The following is an 18,777-nucleotide window of genomic DNA, read 5'->3' on the forward strand; positions in this document are numbered from 1 at the left end:
GCGAGTGATGCAGCTGTTAGTGTTGTACAGTTATAAGACAGCAAGGTAAAGAAAGACCTGTTGGTTATTTATCCAGGAAACAAAATATTCATCAAAGGAAATATTCAACCATCCAGAAGGAGACACTGAGTTTAATATTGGCGTTGCAACATTTTGACAATTATGATGTTGACAATTCATCAGAGAAAATTGGGTATACAGACCATAATCCGTTGATGTTTCTGGAGAAGTTTAAACATCGAAATGCAAGACTGTTTAGGTGGAGTTTATTGTTACACCCATTTAAGTAGGAAATTATACTTATAGCAGGAAGAGAAAATGTGATTGCAGATGCTTTATCACAAAATTGAGAAATAAGAAGAATGTACCATATGGTGTAATAGTAGTATTCAGTAATTAATAGTATTTAAAGTTGAAAAGACATTGGGAAATAAAACCATATTTACATATTGCTGGTTTATTTTTTAAGGGGGAAGGTGTGATGAATGTAAGAACTTGTGTGTTATATTTATATTTGTGGCAGTAATGTTATTAAAAACTCCGGTTTAAAATACATACAGATAGTGTGTCTACTAAAGCTGTAATTAAGAAGTCATAAACATGTTACTTGTTTACATATAGATGGCTGATGGGACATTGTTTTGCCTGCTAGAGATTCCTTGATGTACAGATAATTTGAGGGATTGTGTTTGTCCTTACTCTTGGGGTAAGCATCCTTTCCTCACCGTTTTACAAATTGCAAATTTATGGTTTTTCTCGTCTGGTATCCTAACAATGCGTATGATCTTAAAGCCATTACAGCGACATGGTTACAAGGAGATCTTAAACCTGAGAATGAAATATTCAGCGGTATGTGAATTTTCGTAAGGAGAAGCAGGGAAGAAAGGGGGATGGGTTAGCTTTGCTCGTATGAAATGGTGCAAGTACGATAGAACAAAAAGATCTCAATTAATTGAATCCATAGGCGTGTAGGTAAGAAATAAAAGGAGAAGACGACATTGATAGGAGTAGCCTGTAGGCTCCCTAACCATTACTATACTGTACAACAGAGAATAAATCAGGAGATCATGTTTTTGTTTTAAAGTACATTAATTACAAATGTCTTTAACTTTCATGTGAATTGGGAAAATCAAATTGACAGAGGTAGCCATGAGAAAGAATTTATGGAGTGCATTCAGAACTTTTCTGAGAACATAGAACATACAGTGCAGAAGGAGGCCATTCGGCCCATCGAATCTGCACTGACCCACATTAAGCACTCACTTCCATCCTATTCCCATAACCGAATAACCCTTCCTAACCTTTTTGGACACTAAGGGCAATTTAGCATGGCCAAACCACCTAACCTGCACGTCTTTGGACTGTGGGAGGAAACCGGAGCACCTGGAGGAAACCCATGCAGACACGGGGAGAATGTGCAGACTCTGCACAGACAGTAACCCAGCGGGGAATCAAACCTGGGAACCTGGCACAGTGCTATCCACCTGTGCTACCATGTTGCCAAGAACAATATGTTGTGGATCCAACCAGGGTTCAAGCTATCTTGGATCTGTTAATGAGTAATGAGGCAGGTTCAACAAAAAATCTCAGAGTAAAGGATCTCCTCAGGAGCAGTGACCATAACATGGTAGAATTTAGCATTCAGTTTGAGAGTGAGAAACTTGGGTCAGAAACAACTGTGCTAAACTTAAATAAGGGTAAATACAAAAGAATGAGGGCACAGTTGGCTGGAGCTAACTGGGAAAGGGGTTTATCAGAAAATATGACTGATCAGCAATGGCACACATTTATGAAAATAGTTTAGGAGTCACAACAAAGATCTATCCCAGTGAGGAAGAAAGAAGGGAATAAATAATCTATGGTTAACGTAGATCTATGTCGGGGCTGGTTTAGCACGGGGTTGGTTTAGCACACTGGGCTAAATCACTGGCTTTTAAAGCAGACCAAGGCAGGCCAGCAGCATGGTTCAATTCCCGTACCAGCCTCCCCGAACAGGTGCCGGAATGTGGCGACTAGGGGCTTTTGACGGTAACTTCATTGAAGCCTACTCGTGACAATAAGTGATTTTCATTTCACAAAGGAAGTTAAGGATGGTATAAAACTGAAAATAAAGAACAGACAATATGGCAAAAATTTGTGGTGAGCCAGATGATTGGGTAAGTTTGAAAAGCCAAAAGAAGTTGACCAAAAATAAAGAGTGAGAAGATGATGTGTGAATATAAACTGGCAAGTAATATAACAAACAGGCCATAAAAGCTCCCTTAAATATATAAAAAGGAAGAGAGAGAGGCCACGTGAACATAGGTCCTTTAGAGAATGAGACTGAGGAAGCAATAATGGGGAACCAGGCAGAGGAATTAAATAAATACTTTGCATCAGTCTTCATGGTACAAGAAAATAATTGCATTCCAAAAATAGTGAACAATGAAGGGATGAAAGGGGCAGGGTGGCGGAGGAAATAAATACAATAATCATCACTAGAAAAAAATTACTCATGAAACTAAGGGGGCTAAAGGTCGATAAGGCCCCTGGACCTAATAGTTGCATCCTGGGATATGACAAGAAATGACTACAGAGATAGTGGATGCACTTGTAGTAATCTTCCAACAATTTTTAAATTCTTGAAATGTCCCAGGGTGTTGGAAAGCGGCCAATATAACACCCTTATTCAAAAAGGGAGTGAGACAACAACAAGTAATTATAGGCCAATTAGCTTCACATCTATCACTGGGAAAATGTCAAGAGCCCATTATAAAGGATGTAATGGCACAGCATTTAAAATGCATAATATAAGCAAGCAGAGTCAGCATGGCTTCCTGGAGGGAAAATAATGCGTGACAAATTTATTAGAATTCTTTGAGGTGGCAATGATCAGAAATATAAAGCAGAACCAGTAGATATAATAAACCAGGTTTTCCAAAAAGCATTTGGTAAGATACCACATAAAATGCCACCAAAGAAGATAAGAGCCCACGGGTTGGGGGCATTATATTAGCAGGGATAGACAATTGGTTAACTGATAATAAACAGCGAGTTAGCTTAAAAGGTGTCATGACTGAAGGGGAAATAGATAACAAAAATAAGAGAACAACAGGCAGAGCAAAAAAGGTGACAAGAGTGAGAAGGGAAGTGGTCAATGCAGGACTGATGGTATTGTACCTTAGTGCGCACAGTATATGGAACAAGGTAAATGAGCTTGTTGCGCACATTGAAATTGGCCGGTGTTGTGGGTATCACAAAGACATGTCTGCAAGGGGATCAAGGCTGAGATCTAAATATACAAGGATATGTGTCTTATCAAATAGACAGGCAGATGGGCAAAGGGTTGCATTGTTAGTAAGGAATGAAGTTAAATCGATAGCAAGTGGCGATCTAGGATGAGAAGGCGCAGAATCTCTATGGGTAGAATTGAGGAATCGCAAAGGTAAAAAGACCCTGATGCGAGTTATGTACAGGCCCCTTAGCAGTAGTCAGGTTGTAGGGCAGAAAACAAATCAGGAGATAGAGAAAGCATGTACAAAAGGCAATATTTCAATAACCATGGGGCCTTCAATATGCAGGTGGACTGGAAAAATCAGGTTGCTAGAGGATCCCAATAAAAGGAATTTGTGGAATGTTAATAGATGTTATTTTGGAGCAGCTTATGGTAGAGCCCACGAGGGAACAGTCAATTCTGGATTTGGTGATGTATAATGAGGCAGACTTGATTGGGGATCTTAAGGTGAAGGAACCCTTAGGGAGCAGTGACCACAATATGATCGAATTTACCCTGCAGTTTGAGAGGGAGAAGCTGGCGTCAGATGTAATGGTATTACAATTAAATCAGGGTAACGAAGGGCGGCATGGTGGCACAGTGATTAGCATTGCTGCCTACGGCGCTGAGGACCCGGGTTCGATTCCCGGCCCTGGGTCACTGTCTGTGAGGAGTTTGCACGTTCTCCCTGTGTCTGCGTGGGTTTCACCCCCACAACCCAAAGATGTGCAGGTTAGGTGGATTGGCCACGTTAAATTGCCCCTTAATTGGAAAAAATGAATTGGATATTCTAAATTAAAAAAAAAAAAAATACTGTTTAAAAAAAAAATCAGGGTAACGACAAAGACATGAGGGAGGAGCTGGCCAGAGTTGATTGGAAAAGGAGCCCAGCAGGGAAGACAGTGGAACAGCAATGGCAGGGGTTTTGGGGGGTTATTCGGGAGGCACAGCAGAAATTCTTCCCAAGGAGGAGGAAACATGCTCAGGGGAGGAAAAGACATCCATGGTTGACGAGGAAAGTCAAGGACAGCATAAAATCAAAAGAAAAAGCATACAAAGTGGCGAGGATTCGTGAGATGCCAGAGTATTAGGAAGTTTTTAAAAACGAGCAGAGGACAACTAAAAAAGTAATAAGGGGGGAGAAGATGAAATATGATTGCAAGCTAGCTAGTAATATGAAAGAAGATAGGAAAAGTTTTTTCAATTTCTTTTAAAAAGGTAAGAGAGAGGCAAAAATAGACATTGAACTAATGGAAAGGAGTCAGAAGACAGGAAATTATAGGCCGGTTAGCATGACTTCGGTCATTGGTAAGGCTTTAGAGTCTGTTATTAAAGGTGAGATCGAGGAGTACTTGGAAGTGCATGGTAAAATAGGACTGAGTCAGTACGGCTTTGTCAAAGAGAGGTCATGTCTGACAAATCTGTTAGAGTTCATCAGGGATATAACAAGGAAGTTAGACAAAGGAGAAGCAGTGGACATGATTTATTTAGATTTCCAGAAGAACTGTGACAAGGTGCCGCATGGTAGATTGTTAAATATGTTAAGAGCCCAAGGTGTTAAGAGTAAGATCCTGGCATGGATCGAGGATTGGCGGACTGGCAGAAGGCAGAGAGTGGGAATAACAGGGTCTTTTTCAGGATGGCAACTGGTGACTAGTGGTGTGCCTCAGAGGTCTGTGCTGGTACCAGAACTTTTCACAGTATACATTAATGATCTGGAAGAAGGTACTGAAGGCACTGTTGCTAAGTTTGCATATGATACAAAGATCTATAGAGGGACAGGTAGTATTGAGGAAGCAACGGGGCTACAGAAGGATTTGGACAGGCTTGGATAGTGGGCAATGAAGTGGTAGATGAAGTATAATGTGGAAAAGTGTGAGGTTATGCATTTTGGAAGGCGGAATTTAGGCAGAGACTATTTTCTAAATGGGAAAATGCTCAGGAAATCAGAAGCAAAAAGGGACTTTGGAGTCCTTGTTCACGACTCTCTTAAGGTTAATGTGCAGGTTCAGTCGACAGTTAGGAAGGCAAATGCAATGTTAGCATTCATGTCGAGAGGGCTAGAATACAAGACCAGAGATGTACTTCTGAGGCTTTATAAGGCTCTGGTCAGACCCCATTTGGAGTATTGCGATCAGTTTTGGGCTCTGTATCTAAGGAAGGATGATGTGCTGGCCTTGGAAAGGGCCCAGAGGAGGTTCACAAGAATGATCTCTGGAATGAATACCTTGTCATATGAGGAATGGTTGAGGACTCTGGGTCTGTACTCGTTGGAGTTTAGAAGGACGAGGGGGGATCTTATTGAAACTTACAGGAAACTGTGAGGCCTGGATAGAGTGCACGTGGAGAGGATGTTTCCACTTGTCGGAAAAACTAGAACCAGAAGGCACAATTTCAGACTAAAGGGACGATCCTTTAAAACAGAGATGAGGAGGAATTTCTTCAGCCAGAGGGTGGTGAATCTGTGGAATTCTTTGCCGCAGAAGTCTGTGGAGGCCAAATTGCTGAGTGTCTTTAAGACAGCGATAGATAGGTTCTTCATCAATAAGGGGTTATGGGGAGAATGGGGATGAGAAAAATATTAGCCATGATTGAATGGTGGAGCAGACTTGATGGGCCGAGTAGCTTAATTCTGCTTCTATGTCTTATGGTCTTATAAGAGGGGAATATTAAGGATGGCAACCTGTAATTAGTAGAGTGCCAGAAGGGTAAGTGCTGGGGCCACATTTATTTACATTATATATTAATAAATTGGACGAAGGAAGTGAATGTACCATTGCCAAGTTTGCCAAGGATGACACAAAGTCGGTTGGAAGGCAAGTGGCGAGGATGACACAAAATAGTCTATAGAAGAATGTAGAAAGGTGAACTGAGTGGACAAAAGCTTGACAGATGAAATATAATGAAGGAAAATGTGAGATTAAGCACTTTGGTAGGAATAATGAAGGAGCTGAACATTATTTCAATGGAGAAAGACTGCAGTAAGCTGCAGCACAGAGGGGATTTGGAGATCTTGTGCATAAGTCACAAAAAGCTAGCATGCAATTTCAGCAGGTAAGAGTAGGGAAGTGGAATGTTGGTCTTTGTTTCAAAGGAAATAGAGTGCAAAAATAAGGAAGTTTTGCTAAATCTACACAATTAGACTGCACCTACAATAGTTTGAACAGTTTTGGTCCCCTTCTCTAAGGAAAGATATACCGGCATTGGAGACAGTTCTGAGAGGGTTCACTAAATTGATCCCGGGTATGGAGGGATTTTCTTATGAGGAGAGGTTGAGAAGGTTGGGCCTGTATTCATTGCAGTTGAGAAGAATGAGAGGCGACCTTATGGAGACATATAGGATTCTCTGGGGCTTGACATGGTAGATGCTGAGAGATCATTTCCCCTTGTGGGAGAGCCTAGCACCAGAGGATATAATCTGAGAGTAAGGGATGAGGAACAATTTCTTCTCTCAGCGGGTAGTAAATCTGTGGAATTTTTTTTACTGTAGAGGATTGTAGAGGCTGGGGGCGCGATTCTCCCCTCCTGCGGAAAATCGTGAAGGCCGTCGTGAACTTGGCCGAGTCTCACGACGGCCTCGGAGCCCGCTCCTCGCACCGAATTCACCCCCACCCGGGGGGCTAGGAGCGGCGCTCCGTTATTCTCGGCCGCGGGGGCGTCGCGCCAAGAATGACGCGACGGCAGCACCTATGTGACATCAGCCACGCGTGCGCAGGTTGGCCGGCTCCAACCCGCACATGCGTGGCTGACGTCACGACGCTGACAGCTCGAACCCGCGTATGCACGGTGGCCGTCTTTCCCCTCAGCTGCCCCGCAAGACGTGGCGTCTTGATCTTGCGGGGCGGCGGAGGGGAAATGGTGCGTCCGATTGAGATGCCGGCCCGACAATCGGTGGGCATGATCGCGCGCCTGTCCTCTCCCGAGCACAGTCGTGGTGCTCATTCCCCACCAGGCCCCCTACAAGCCCCAAACGGGCATCTCCACACATGTTTCATGAAGGCAGCGACCAGGTGTGGTTGCCGCCGTCGTGAAACGGTCACGAACGGCAGGCGCTCGGCCCAACTGGGTCGGAGAATCTGTGGAATTTTTCTGGGCGGGGGGAGAATTGCGGGGGGCTTGAAATTTGTCGGGGGGCCGTCCCCCGATTCTCCCACGCGGCGTGGGGAGCGGAGAATCGCGCCCTGGGTCTTTAAGTATGTTCAAGTCTGAGAAAAACAGATTTATTTTATCAGAAAGGGGAATCAAGGCATATGGGGATAAAGTGGCAAAGAGAAGTTGTGGATTATCATATCAGAAGTCATAATCTCACTCAGTGGCGGTGTGGACTTGATGAACCGAATGGACTACTTCTGTTCGGTTTATGGTATTATGAACGTTTATATGTCTCGATCAAAAGATTCAACCACACGATGGGTGAAGTTATAGGGCGGGATTCTCCGTGAATCGACGCGATGCCCAACGCTGGCGGCAAAAACGGCGCAAAACACTCCGGCGTCGGGCCCCCCGGAACGTTGCGAATTCTCCGGCCCGGAATGGGCTAGCAGCGGCGTGACGCCATTCGCGACAGCGTTACCTGTCACAGACACGTGGTGGTGCAGCACAAAAGACGGCCCGCCCCGCCCTACCCCCGGGAAAATGGCCGCTCGCCGCACTGTGCCGAGGTTCCAGGAGCGGGACATCGAGGCACTCCTGGCTGCAGTGGAGCAGAGGAGGGAGGCCCTGTACCCCGGACACGGCCGCAGGGTCGCACCACACCTCAGCACACGATGCCCCCAGGACGTTCCAGGGCTGCCATGAGCCAGGTACAGACCTGGAGCACCAGGCGGATGCCGCCCCCATCTAGTGCGAGTCCAGCAACGCCGGCGGGCCACACCCAGCGAAGAGGAGGGCAGCCATAGCAACAGGCCCCCGTCGCAGCCGACCCAGGACACTGACACACGGGGCACAAGCACCCAGGAGACCCACACACAGGACATACCCACCCAGGACACACCCACCCACGGGTACCGGATGCACGCATGTAGGATCCTCATGCGGTGGTCACAGACCACCTGCACGTTCATGGAGTAGGTCCCCTTCCTGTTCGTGAACAAGGCCCTGTTATCTGCAGGTGACCGCACGGCGACGTGCATCCCATCGATCGGTCCCTGGACCATAGGCATCCTGGCCATTGCAGTGAATCCCACTGCCCAGGCAACATGGTGGGCGCGGTCGACAGCGAACTGAATATAGCGTTCCGCAATGGCAGACATGGCGTCTGTTACTGCACCCGTGCACCGATGTCGGCGAGATGCCGGACAGGTCCCCACTCGGCGACTGGAATGACCCCATAGCATAAAAGTTCAGGGCCCCAGTAACCTTAACGGCCACGGGGAGAGGGTGTCCTCCCCAGTGCCGCGTGGTGCAAGGTGTGCCATGAGATGTCAGATATGGGCAACGGTCTTCCGGCTCATCCTGAGTCTCCTCCTGCATGTCCGGTCCATGAGGTCCTGGTACGACGAGCACGGTCAGTCCACATGGGGCCGCATCAGGGCGTCTCCGTCGCCGTTGCATCACCTCCTCCCCCTCCTTGTCCTGCCGGGCGGGCGGCCCTCCAGCCTGGGTGGCTGCCACCTGCCTCTCTGCGGCACGTTCCTCTATGGCAGCATCCGCCGGCTCCCTAGCACACTCCTGCTCCAGATCCCCCAGAGCAACGTGTAGAAGTGCGGCTCCCACCACGTCAGCCAACATCGCTGGGTGATGACCAAACATAACGGCCCGCAGTGGGTGGGGGAGGGAGGGATAGACGACGTCATCAATACCCATAACCCCCCCCCCCACCCCACAGCCAGGTGCCATGGGCTGCATGGTAGCGACTGTTGCGAGCTGGCACTTGGCCAGGCGGACACCCTCCCAAACATCCCCCTCCCCAGTCCTCCCCGGAACACACCCTCCCCATCACTCGCCCTCCCTGGTCCCCCACTCTCCTCCCCGGCACACACCCTCCCAAAAACCCCCCCTCTCTATCCCCGGCACACACCCTCCCCATCACTCGCCTTCCCCGGCCCCCCCACTCTCCTCCCCAGCACACACCCTCCCCAACCCCCCCCTTCTCCCTGGCACACACCCTCCCCATCACTTGCACCCCACTACCCCTCCTCCTCCCTCCCCCCCCACCCCAGACCCAGCTCATCCCCAAACCCCTCCCCCACCCCGGCACGCACACTTCAACGGTTCCTGCGACCCCCCCCACCACCAACTGCAGCCGTGCCGTCACTTCTCCGGCGGCCGCCCCACGTCAACCCCTACCTCCGCGCTGCCCGATGTCAACCAGCACAACTGGTTGACGCCGTTAAATAGTTGGTTCGATTTACACCAGCATGACCCATGGTCACGTCGGCGGGACTTTAGCCCATCCGGCCTGGAGAATTCGGGCAGTCCCAGTGCCCATTGCGTCGCGCCGGTCCTCACCATTCTGCGAGGCGGGCGGCGCGATTCACGTCGTCAGGATTTTTGTGGAGCCAGAGAATATCATGGGTGGTGTCGGCGAGGCGGGAATTATGCTGCCCCCCGCCGATTCTGCAACCCGGTGGGGGGGTCGGAGAATGCCGCCCATAGAAAGAGAAAAAAATTCAAGCAGGGAAGTGAGGACCATGGGAGATGATGTTTGGGGGAATGGGAGGAAATATAATAAGTAATAAACATTCAAGCATGTTCTTGCTCTGAGCAACATCCAACCTTTGTCAATGCACTGCAAATGCTCCATGGAAATAGGCCTTCTGAAGATTGGCCTGGTGGTAGTTGGTGTGAGGATGCCGGGTGCAGTGAGGAGGGGGTGTGGGAGCGAGGAGAACTGGGTCTGAGGAGGGAGCAAGGTAAGGAGTGGGTACGTGGTGGTGGTGATTAGAGGTGGTGATGATGGGGGCTGGTGGTGGGGAGAGTGGTTGGTCAGGTGGGGTATTGGATGTGTGTGGGGCTGGTGGTTGTGTGTTGGTGAGGGGGGTTGTGATGATGGGGGGGTGGAGAGTGTGGTTGGACAGGTGGGGCATTAGGGATGTTTATGGCGGTGGTGATGGTGGGGGTGAAAGGTGTGGTTGTACCTTTCACCCCCCCATCATCACCACCCTCAAACACCCCTTGTGTATGTGTGGGCATGGGGGGGGGGGGGGGGGGGCAGTGTGGAAGGACCAAAGGAAATGGTCGAAGCAGAGAGGTTTGCTAAGATGGATGGAAATATAGCAAGGTGTGGAAACCTGGTTAGGCCGAGGGCCCTGACACCATCGGTAGATTTCAGGACAGGCTGTGCACCAATGGGAGACAGAGCACTGGCGATATTTCAGATTCGGGACTGAGAAGTCACCATGATCGCAACGGTGTCTGACTTAATGATCCAATCAGCACATGTTACAAGGTGGGGTATTTAGGGTGGGTCTGTACCACTGAGAGGTGCTATCTGGGTCCCAGTCTCTGGCTGAAGGAGATTTGGAGTCATGCTGAAGGGGGCAGGCAACACTTCAAGCCATGACAATATCTGTGATCTGCAGGCTCTACCAGAACACAGGGCAGCCAATCTACGGCAAGTCTGAAGTGGGTGATTAGGGATGGATAGTGGACCGTGATGGGGAGAGGGAGGGAGTGTCAAAGAGGTATTAGTTTGAAGAATACAAGGTGGAGTGCCGTATCTGACAGAGCATTTGAAGTGATTGGGAAAGCAACATGGGGATAAGCAACACAGGGATAAGTCTAAAACCACTTGGGATGTAAAGGTGCTTCCCAAAGCTCTCCAGTACTCGGGATATCTCTCACCTAATCTTTATGCCTGTAAGAGACTAATTGCCAGAGATCGATTGCTCAGAGTCGTCAACGTCTCAGTTTCTTATTGTGGCTCTCAATAGTGCGTGAAATCAAATGTAATGCACCTCAGTCCATTGTGATATAACACTCCCAACCTTCACACGCGACCGCCAAACAAGCACTCACCAAATATCGCAATCATAACTGTGATAAAAATATGAAGCGGATCTAGAATGTGACTCGATTAAAGCAGTAGAATTATTTTGATCCTAAATGCAGGCATGTTAAATTTTCACCAGGATGCACAATCCAGCATCCAGCCCTCTTTCCACCCCCCGCCCCCACCCCCCCCCCCCCCCCCCCCCCCCCCCCCCCCCCCCCCCCCTCCTCCCTCTGGCAGGGACAATGTCCCAGGGACAATACATACCTATAATGGTTAAATTCATGCTCTTAGTTTGTATTCCCTTCGGGAATAAAGTAACCTCACATGTATACATTCCCTCATCCTGTAATTCCAAAGCCTTCAGCAGAATTGATCCGTCCTGGAGAGAATTATTTCGGAGAACTATTCGGCTGGAATAGCGTTTGTCTGAGGCGTTCATTCCGATCCTCGGGTTGTAAACAACAAAGGCTTTACCTTCAGTGCCCTTCTTCCAGGAAAGTTGCACCAATGTTATGTTGGGTTTTGTTACCTCGCACGGCAGCAACACCTCAGTCCCAACAAGAGCAGTGAGGGTCAAGTCAGGAGCGTTATTACTGGCTGGAACTGCAAGGAACAACAATATTGGCGCCATTAGGAAACAAACTGGGAGAAGATTTACTCTCAATTCGAACAATCTATTAATCAAATAACTAAATCCTCATCAGCAAAATGCTGCACCTATCCGACAGTCTGCCTCGTAAACCTTGGCTTGATGAATGCTAGCCTCTGGCGCCATCCTTGAACGTGCGGTGGCCCCTCACTGGCCCATTCACCGCTCGACCCAATATTCAGCCCCGGTACAGGTCACCAACATAACTGAATTTCAAATGTACGCCCTTTCCTGCTTCTATGGCAAATAAAGAAGACATTTCTCCTTGGGCGATTTGGCTTTCGTTAATATGTTTTAACTGTTGGATAAGCAATTGCTGCTATTTGAAATTGTTTATCTTTCACTGCCCCGATTAACTTTGCAGTTCTTCCTAACTCGGCAGTGTTGTCCCTCAGGTCCCCCCAAGTGGCATTTTGGAATAGTTTTATTTGGTATCACTATAGTTCTAGGTTCCACTTTGGTATCTATTCAGTGGCAATTCCAATAACACCCCATTTCTCAGTGTCTTTTGTCAGTGAGAAAGAGAGAGTAACATTATTTGGGTTATCCTTATTGTGTCCCCTTCACCTCCAGTAAAACAGATGCAAATTCTAAATAAAGAGAAGTCAACCCAACAGGCTGGGACATGTGTAACTAAAATAACAAAATGTGACTCATGCAGCAAGAAGAGATGCCGGAAGGGCCTACAATAAAATGTTCCAAAAATGAGCAGTGCGAGATTCGATAAATATAGTGACTGGTTGGGGTGGGGGAGCATTTCCCGCACACACACAGTGCACTTTAATAGACAATAGGGAAATGGCAGAGTTATTAATGAATGTCTTTTCTCACTTTCACAGCAGAGGAAGAGGAGACAAATGCTTATAAAGAAAGTAATAGACAGCTGCGCGATTTCACTACGAACACATCAGATCTAAGCTCTGTAGTCCTGCCACATCCAACCTTGAATGGTGGTGGACAGTTAAACAACTCACAGGAGGAGGAAGCTACACAAATATCCCCATCCTCAATGATGGAGGAGCCCAGCACCTATGTGCAAAAGACCAGGCTGAGGCATTCACAACAATCTTCAGCCAGAAGGGCAGAGTGGATGATTCATCTCGCTTTCCTCCGGAGGTTCTCAGCATCACAGGTGTCAGTCTTCAGCCAATATGACTCACTCCACGTTATATCAAAAAAAACAGCTAAAGGCACTGGACACTGCAAAGGCAATGGGCCCTGACAATATCCCAGCAATAGTACTGAAGACTCGTGCTCCAGAACTTGCCGCACCCTTAAACAAGCTGTTCCAGTACAGCTCCAACACTGGCATTGGCCCAGCAATGTGGAAAATTGCCCAGGTGTGTACACAAGAAACAAGACAAACCCAACCCAGCCATTTGCAGCCCGATCAGTCTATTTTCCATCATCAGCAAAGTGATGGAAGGAGTCACCTGAAGGGCAACTGGGGATGTGCAATAAATGCTGGCCTACCCAGTGATGCCCACATCCTGTAAATTAATTTTAAATAGTGGAAAATTAAAATGAGTTAAGGGGGCAGATTTATGGGATTGAATTTGCGAATTTGAAAGTGGAACAATTCAAGGTAGGAAACTCCCGAGGGCCCCAATCATTCATCCAGAAAGTGCTGCTGGGTAAATTGAAGGTGTGTTGTGTAACAATCTGGAAAGACATTCAGATTTGGAAATTCCACCTTCCTTGAATTGGATAATGTACCGGGAATATTGTAAGAAGTCTTACAACACCAGGTTAAAGTCCAACAGATTGTTTCGAATCACTAGCTTTCGGAACACTGCTCCTTCCTCAGGTGAATGAAGAGGTTGGTTCCAGAAACATATATATAGACAAAGGCAAAGATGCAAGACAATGTTTTGAATGCGAATATTTGCAAGTATCTTGTCTGCTTGCTTGCATCTTTGTAGAAACTTAATGTCAGTGTCAATATGCGCAATCTTCTTGGAGATCCTCTCCACTTTGAGCCGACAGTTTGCGGTGTCGATGGTGGCCATGATGTGGAGATGCCGATGTTGGACTGGGGTGAGCACAGTAAGAAGTCTTACAGCACCAGGTTAAAGTCCAACAAGTTTGTTTCAAATCACTAGCTTTCGGAACACTGCTCCTTCCTCAGGTGAATGAAGTGGTATGTTCCAGAAACATATATATAGACAAAGGCAAAGATGCAAAGACAATGTTTTGAATGCGAGCATTTGCATTCACCTTGTCTGCTTTCTTGATACGTTGTAGAAACTTAATGTCAGTGTCTATATGCGCGATGTTCTTGGAGATCCTCTCCACTTTGAGCCGGAATTCGGAATATTGCGACAGTAGAGATGAACACAACAGGAGGCTCAGGATTTGTCAGTTGGATTTCAGTTGCAGGCGGTGACAGGGATCCATCATCAAAGATAATCAGGTGACTCAGTTCACGGTATCAGTGAGGGGGGGGGGGGGGCGGTGGGTGATTTAAACTGTTGGTATGTTGGCAAAGCTGGTTGGAGAGGGGGATACCTGCCATTTACACCAAACAGTGAGTTGAAAAAATCCACACAAGTTATTAGATTAGTTGGATGAATCAGAGTTCACAAAATTGAGGGAAACGTCGTTGGGGATTCTAGTTAGACAGAGAGAGAGAGGGGGGACGGACGGATGGACGGACAGAATAATAGATAAACTGGAAGGTCAATAGATAGGCAGACATGTCAGTTGTATTGCTAAATGTCCATAAGCAAAGAGGTTTAACTTGGGCTGAAAATATATTTACTTTATGCTTCAAAGGACTAAATCCTTATTTCGTCCCTGGGCAGTTTAGCTCTCAGTCAATTATTTTGTCTCCTTATTGGCAAATCTATCATTCTACATTGTCATTACCGAATGAGTTTTGAGAAAAGCCATCTATCCACATCATGCTTATTCTCGCCATATGATTGGAACTGCTCAGTACATGAAATACCCCAACCATTAACAAATGGGAAGTAAGGAGGTAGAAGTATTTAAGGCTGCGGTATGCTGTTAAAATGGCTGAACAGGTTGAGAGCAGAAATAACACTAAACATTTGTTTTATTAGCGTCCTTGGAAATATATAATGGCTTCAGGGAAGTGCTGCTAATGGGACCTCTACTTTTTCATATACATTATTGAGCTGAACAAATTAATTCAAGGATCTCCGATGTCACCAAACGGGGATGTTCAGTCGAGGGTGAGCAGGATAGTCCCAGGCTCCTGGATGATGGGGACAGACTGGTGGAATAGGCAGGCATATGACAGATTAATTTTAATTCAGGAGGCATAGCACGTCAAATATGGGAAGGAATGATATGGAGATACAATAGCACTTCAGGTGGGACAATTTGAAGTGGGGTTCAGGAACAGAATGATCTGGAGGTGCACAAACCTTTGAAAGCCAAATTGATCAATTAGTTAATAAGATTAGAGAGCTTTCTAAACAGACACCCAGCAGAAACAAAAATCAGCTATTGCTGATTTATGAACACTGATTCGGCTATGGCCAGCGTACTGTGTCCAGTTCTGTGCCCCGCACTTTAGGAAGGATGTCAAGGGCTCAGAGAGGGCGTGGAGGAGATTAACCAGCTTGGTCTCAGGGATGAGGGACGTTAGTTAATGTAGAGAGACTGGGAGATGCTGAGATTATCTCCTCAGAGCTGAGAAGGTTGGGGGGGGCGGGATTAATCGAGGCTTTCAAAATCATTAAGGATTTGAATAGAGTAAATAAGGAGAAAGTGTTTCCAATTGGCAGGAAGGTGGGTAACTAGAGGGAAGGAAATCGGTGGGGGGAGGGGGGGGGGGCGTCGATGAGGAGATTTCATGTTACACAGCGGGTTGCTGTGCTCCTGGAAGTTGCTGCCTCAAAGCTGTTGGAAGCCGATTCAATAAGAACTTTCAAAAGGGAGAAATGCTTGAACGGTATTACTGGGAAAGAACATGGGAGGTGGGTAAGGTAGGATCAGGAGCTGGCATTCACCTCCTTGAACCTGGTCTGCCATACCATTACATCATGGCAGATCTCGTGTGTCCTAACTCCACCGCCCTGTCTGCACCACTGCCCCCCCCCCCCCACCCTGTGTCCGCATACCCCTGACCCTCTGGTCAATACAAAATCTATCTAACTCAATCTTGACTATATTCAATGATACAGCCTCCACTACGTTCTATGAAACACTATATCACTGACCTGCGACCCCCTGAATGAATCAAAGAGAATTCTCATCTCCCGCTTAAAGGGGAAATCTCTTATTCTTACACCATGTCTACTGGTTTAGCACACTGGGCTAAATCGCTAGCTTTTAAAGCAGACCAAGGCAGGCCAGCAGCATGGTTCAATTCCCGTACCAGCCTCCCTGAACAGGCGCCGGAATGTGGCGACTAGGGGCTTTTCACAGTAACTTCATTGAAGCCTACTTGTGACAATAAGCGATTTTCATTTCATTTCACTGGTTGCAGTCTCCCTCTCGAGAGGGCAACCGCCAGGTCAAATTTTCTCCTCCGGATCTTACAAGTTTCAATAAGGGCACCTTTCATTCTTCTGATCTCCGTGTCGGCCTGACGTGTTCAGCCTTTCCGCGTGGCATGAGCCCTTCATCCCAGGAGTGCCCAATGGAAGATACTTCAACGAGGTAGTACAGCCGCGATGGGCTGGATGGCCTCAGGCTGTGGTACCAGCTCTCCAATTTCCCGCGAAGCTCCACATTCAAATCCAACACCCGGCTCAGTGGGTAAGGACAGGCGCGTTTCACGTGATCGGAGTCAGCTGGGGAATTCTCCCGGCCCCCCACCCGGGTTGAAATTCCCGTGTACCGGCTATGGCTGCATGTACCTGGCTCCCGCTCACCTCGCTCTCAAGGCAGGAGAATGCCCTCTGGGGCTGGGGTCATTTCATTGCTGCAGGAGCCGGCCTCAGGATTGCTCGTCCCTGCAGAGACTGGAGGAGAGTTCCTGAAGGAAAAAGCTGCAAAAATCAATTGGCCAACTTCAAACTTACCAGAGAGCAAAAGGGCAACGCAAACAGCAGGAACCCACGCCAGTAAAGTCATGTTGAAGTGGGAAAAGAGGTGTTCCCTTCTCTAATCTACGGCCCCGCCAAGCGGATCACCCACTCAACGAATGCAACTTGCTCCGTTGCAATTTCAAGGAAGAAGCTTACCCTGGCAAAATTCGCCACTCTGAAGCAAATACCGACGCGTGCGCTTTTTTGCTCTCTTTCTCCAGCAGCGGTTTGTCACACTCATTGTGGTAACTTCACAAGAGCTGCTGCAGCTTCTTTCACAACCAGACTCCTGCACTCGCCTCTCCTGTTAACAACTGGCTTCCCGTGCACCAACAGAGGACTTACACATCTCCATTCTGGGGGCAGTGCTGCATCGCCCGGGCCTGGGGGAATCTAGGATGCAATAGCCCAGGCCAAATACACGAGATATCCTCTTGCTGGATTCTATCAATTATACAGGACTAGCTGGGTCTGTGAATGACCTTGAGGGGAAGCCCAGGATATTGCTTTGGGAACATCGATTCAAATCCCACCAGGGCAGATAGATAAATTTGAATCCAATCAAAAGCTGGAATTAAATGTCTAATCGAATATCGCAACAACAGAAAAAATCCCATCTAGTGTCACCTGGGGAAGGAAACCTGCCTTATTTATCAGGCATTCGTGTGACTCCAGACCAACACAGCATTGTGGTTAACTCCTCTGAAGTGGACAGGCCAGCCTTTCATTTCAAGGACAATTAGGGGTGGGCAATAAATGTTGGCCCAGCCAGCCACGCCCACATCACCATGAATGAAGAGTAAAACACTTCAACACAGTAGATATACCACCCTTACAGATGTTGACCATCCTTTGGTCCCCAGCATCGACCCACTGACATCGAGTTAAATTGCAGAATTATTATTTTGCTTATTCTGAGTGAGCTGTTCAGTTTTCTCATCTCTCCGCAGGAAGCCTTGGATTTCTTCAGCGACGCTCTTCCCCTCTATTTCAACACAACAACTGTTTCCGCGGTGACCACGGACAGTAACTGTGGCAACCTTCTCTGATAACCAGGTCCTGAACTCAGCAGAGGAGAAATCACACATTTACCCCGCGCCGAGAGGAAATTACCCAGCTATTTCAGGACTTGACCATCAAAGAGAACATCTGGCCCAGTACCGTTTGACCATTGGTGTTTGCCCCATGGGCAGCAGGCAGTGGGTAATGTTATCAGCTGAAGGGGGGGGGGGGGGGCGGTTATTAGCGAGTTGTAACTGCAACTGTGAAAAAAACAATTGGAGTAAAGATACAGATGCAATTCTTTCGCATTGAAGCTGACAGATGTTGAGGAGGAATGTTGAGAGGGAAGATATTTTTGTTTTATTGATTTAGTAGAAGTTTGACTGGGCGTACAATTTTGTGTTTTGAATTAGCAGCTTACAAAATTTCCCTCTCTTTCCCCCCCCCCCCCCCCCCCCCCCCCTCATAAAATACTTCAGTAATTAAATTTATGGCAGGAGGAAACAAAAAGGCGACATAACCGTTCAATGACTAGTCAAGTGGGCAGAAGAGAGGTCAATGGAGTTTAACCTGGTGAAGTGTGAGGTGATGCATTAGGAGCCACAGGATTCCTACAGTGCAGGAGCAGGCTATTCGGCCCATCGAGTTTGCACCGATCCTCCGAAAGAGGACCCTACCTAGGCCCACTCCCCTGCCATGACCCCATGTCCTACAAGTCCTTGGGCAATTTATCATGGCAATTCACCTAACCAGCCTATCTTTGGACTGTGGGAGAAAACCGGAGCACTCGAGGAAACCCAGGCAGACACCAGGAGAACGTACAAACTCCACACAGTCATCCCAAGGCCGGAATTGCACCAAAGTCCCTGACGATGTGCTAATCCTTGTGCCATTGTGCTGCGTATTTGCGGCGAGTTACACAATAAATGGGAGG

At 47.5% G+C, this 18,777-nt stretch overlaps 1 protein-coding gene across 3 annotated transcripts in view; it reads right to left on the reverse strand.

Moving 5' to 3' along the window:
* LOC119974996 (nectin-1-like) overlaps positions 1-17,091 on the reverse strand; it is a 62,187-nt gene extending 45,096 nt beyond the window's left edge. Inside the window, exons 1-2 of one of the 3 annotated variants that reach the window (XM_038814418.1) lie at positions 16,998-17,091; positions 11,454-11,792 (exon numbers count right to left, since the gene is read on the reverse strand). In XM_038814418.1, coding sequence (XP_038670346.1) covers positions 11,454-11,792; positions 16,998-17,082 — 424 coding nt within the window. In that variant the 5' untranslated portion in view covers positions 17,083-17,091. Of the gene's footprint in view, positions 1-11,453; positions 11,793-16,368; positions 16,598-16,835 lie in introns of those variants that run through there. The other 2 variants (XM_038814420.1, XM_038814419.1) reach the window with 2 other exon arrangements.
* Between the last annotated feature and the right edge of the window lie 1,686 nt (positions 17,092-18,777).

Source organism: Scyliorhinus canicula, chromosome 12 (genome assembly GCF_902713615.1).
Source record: "Scyliorhinus canicula chromosome 12, sScyCan1.1, whole genome shotgun sequence".
NCBI classification, from domain to species: domain Eukaryota; kingdom Metazoa; phylum Chordata; class Chondrichthyes; order Carcharhiniformes; family Scyliorhinidae; genus Scyliorhinus; species Scyliorhinus canicula.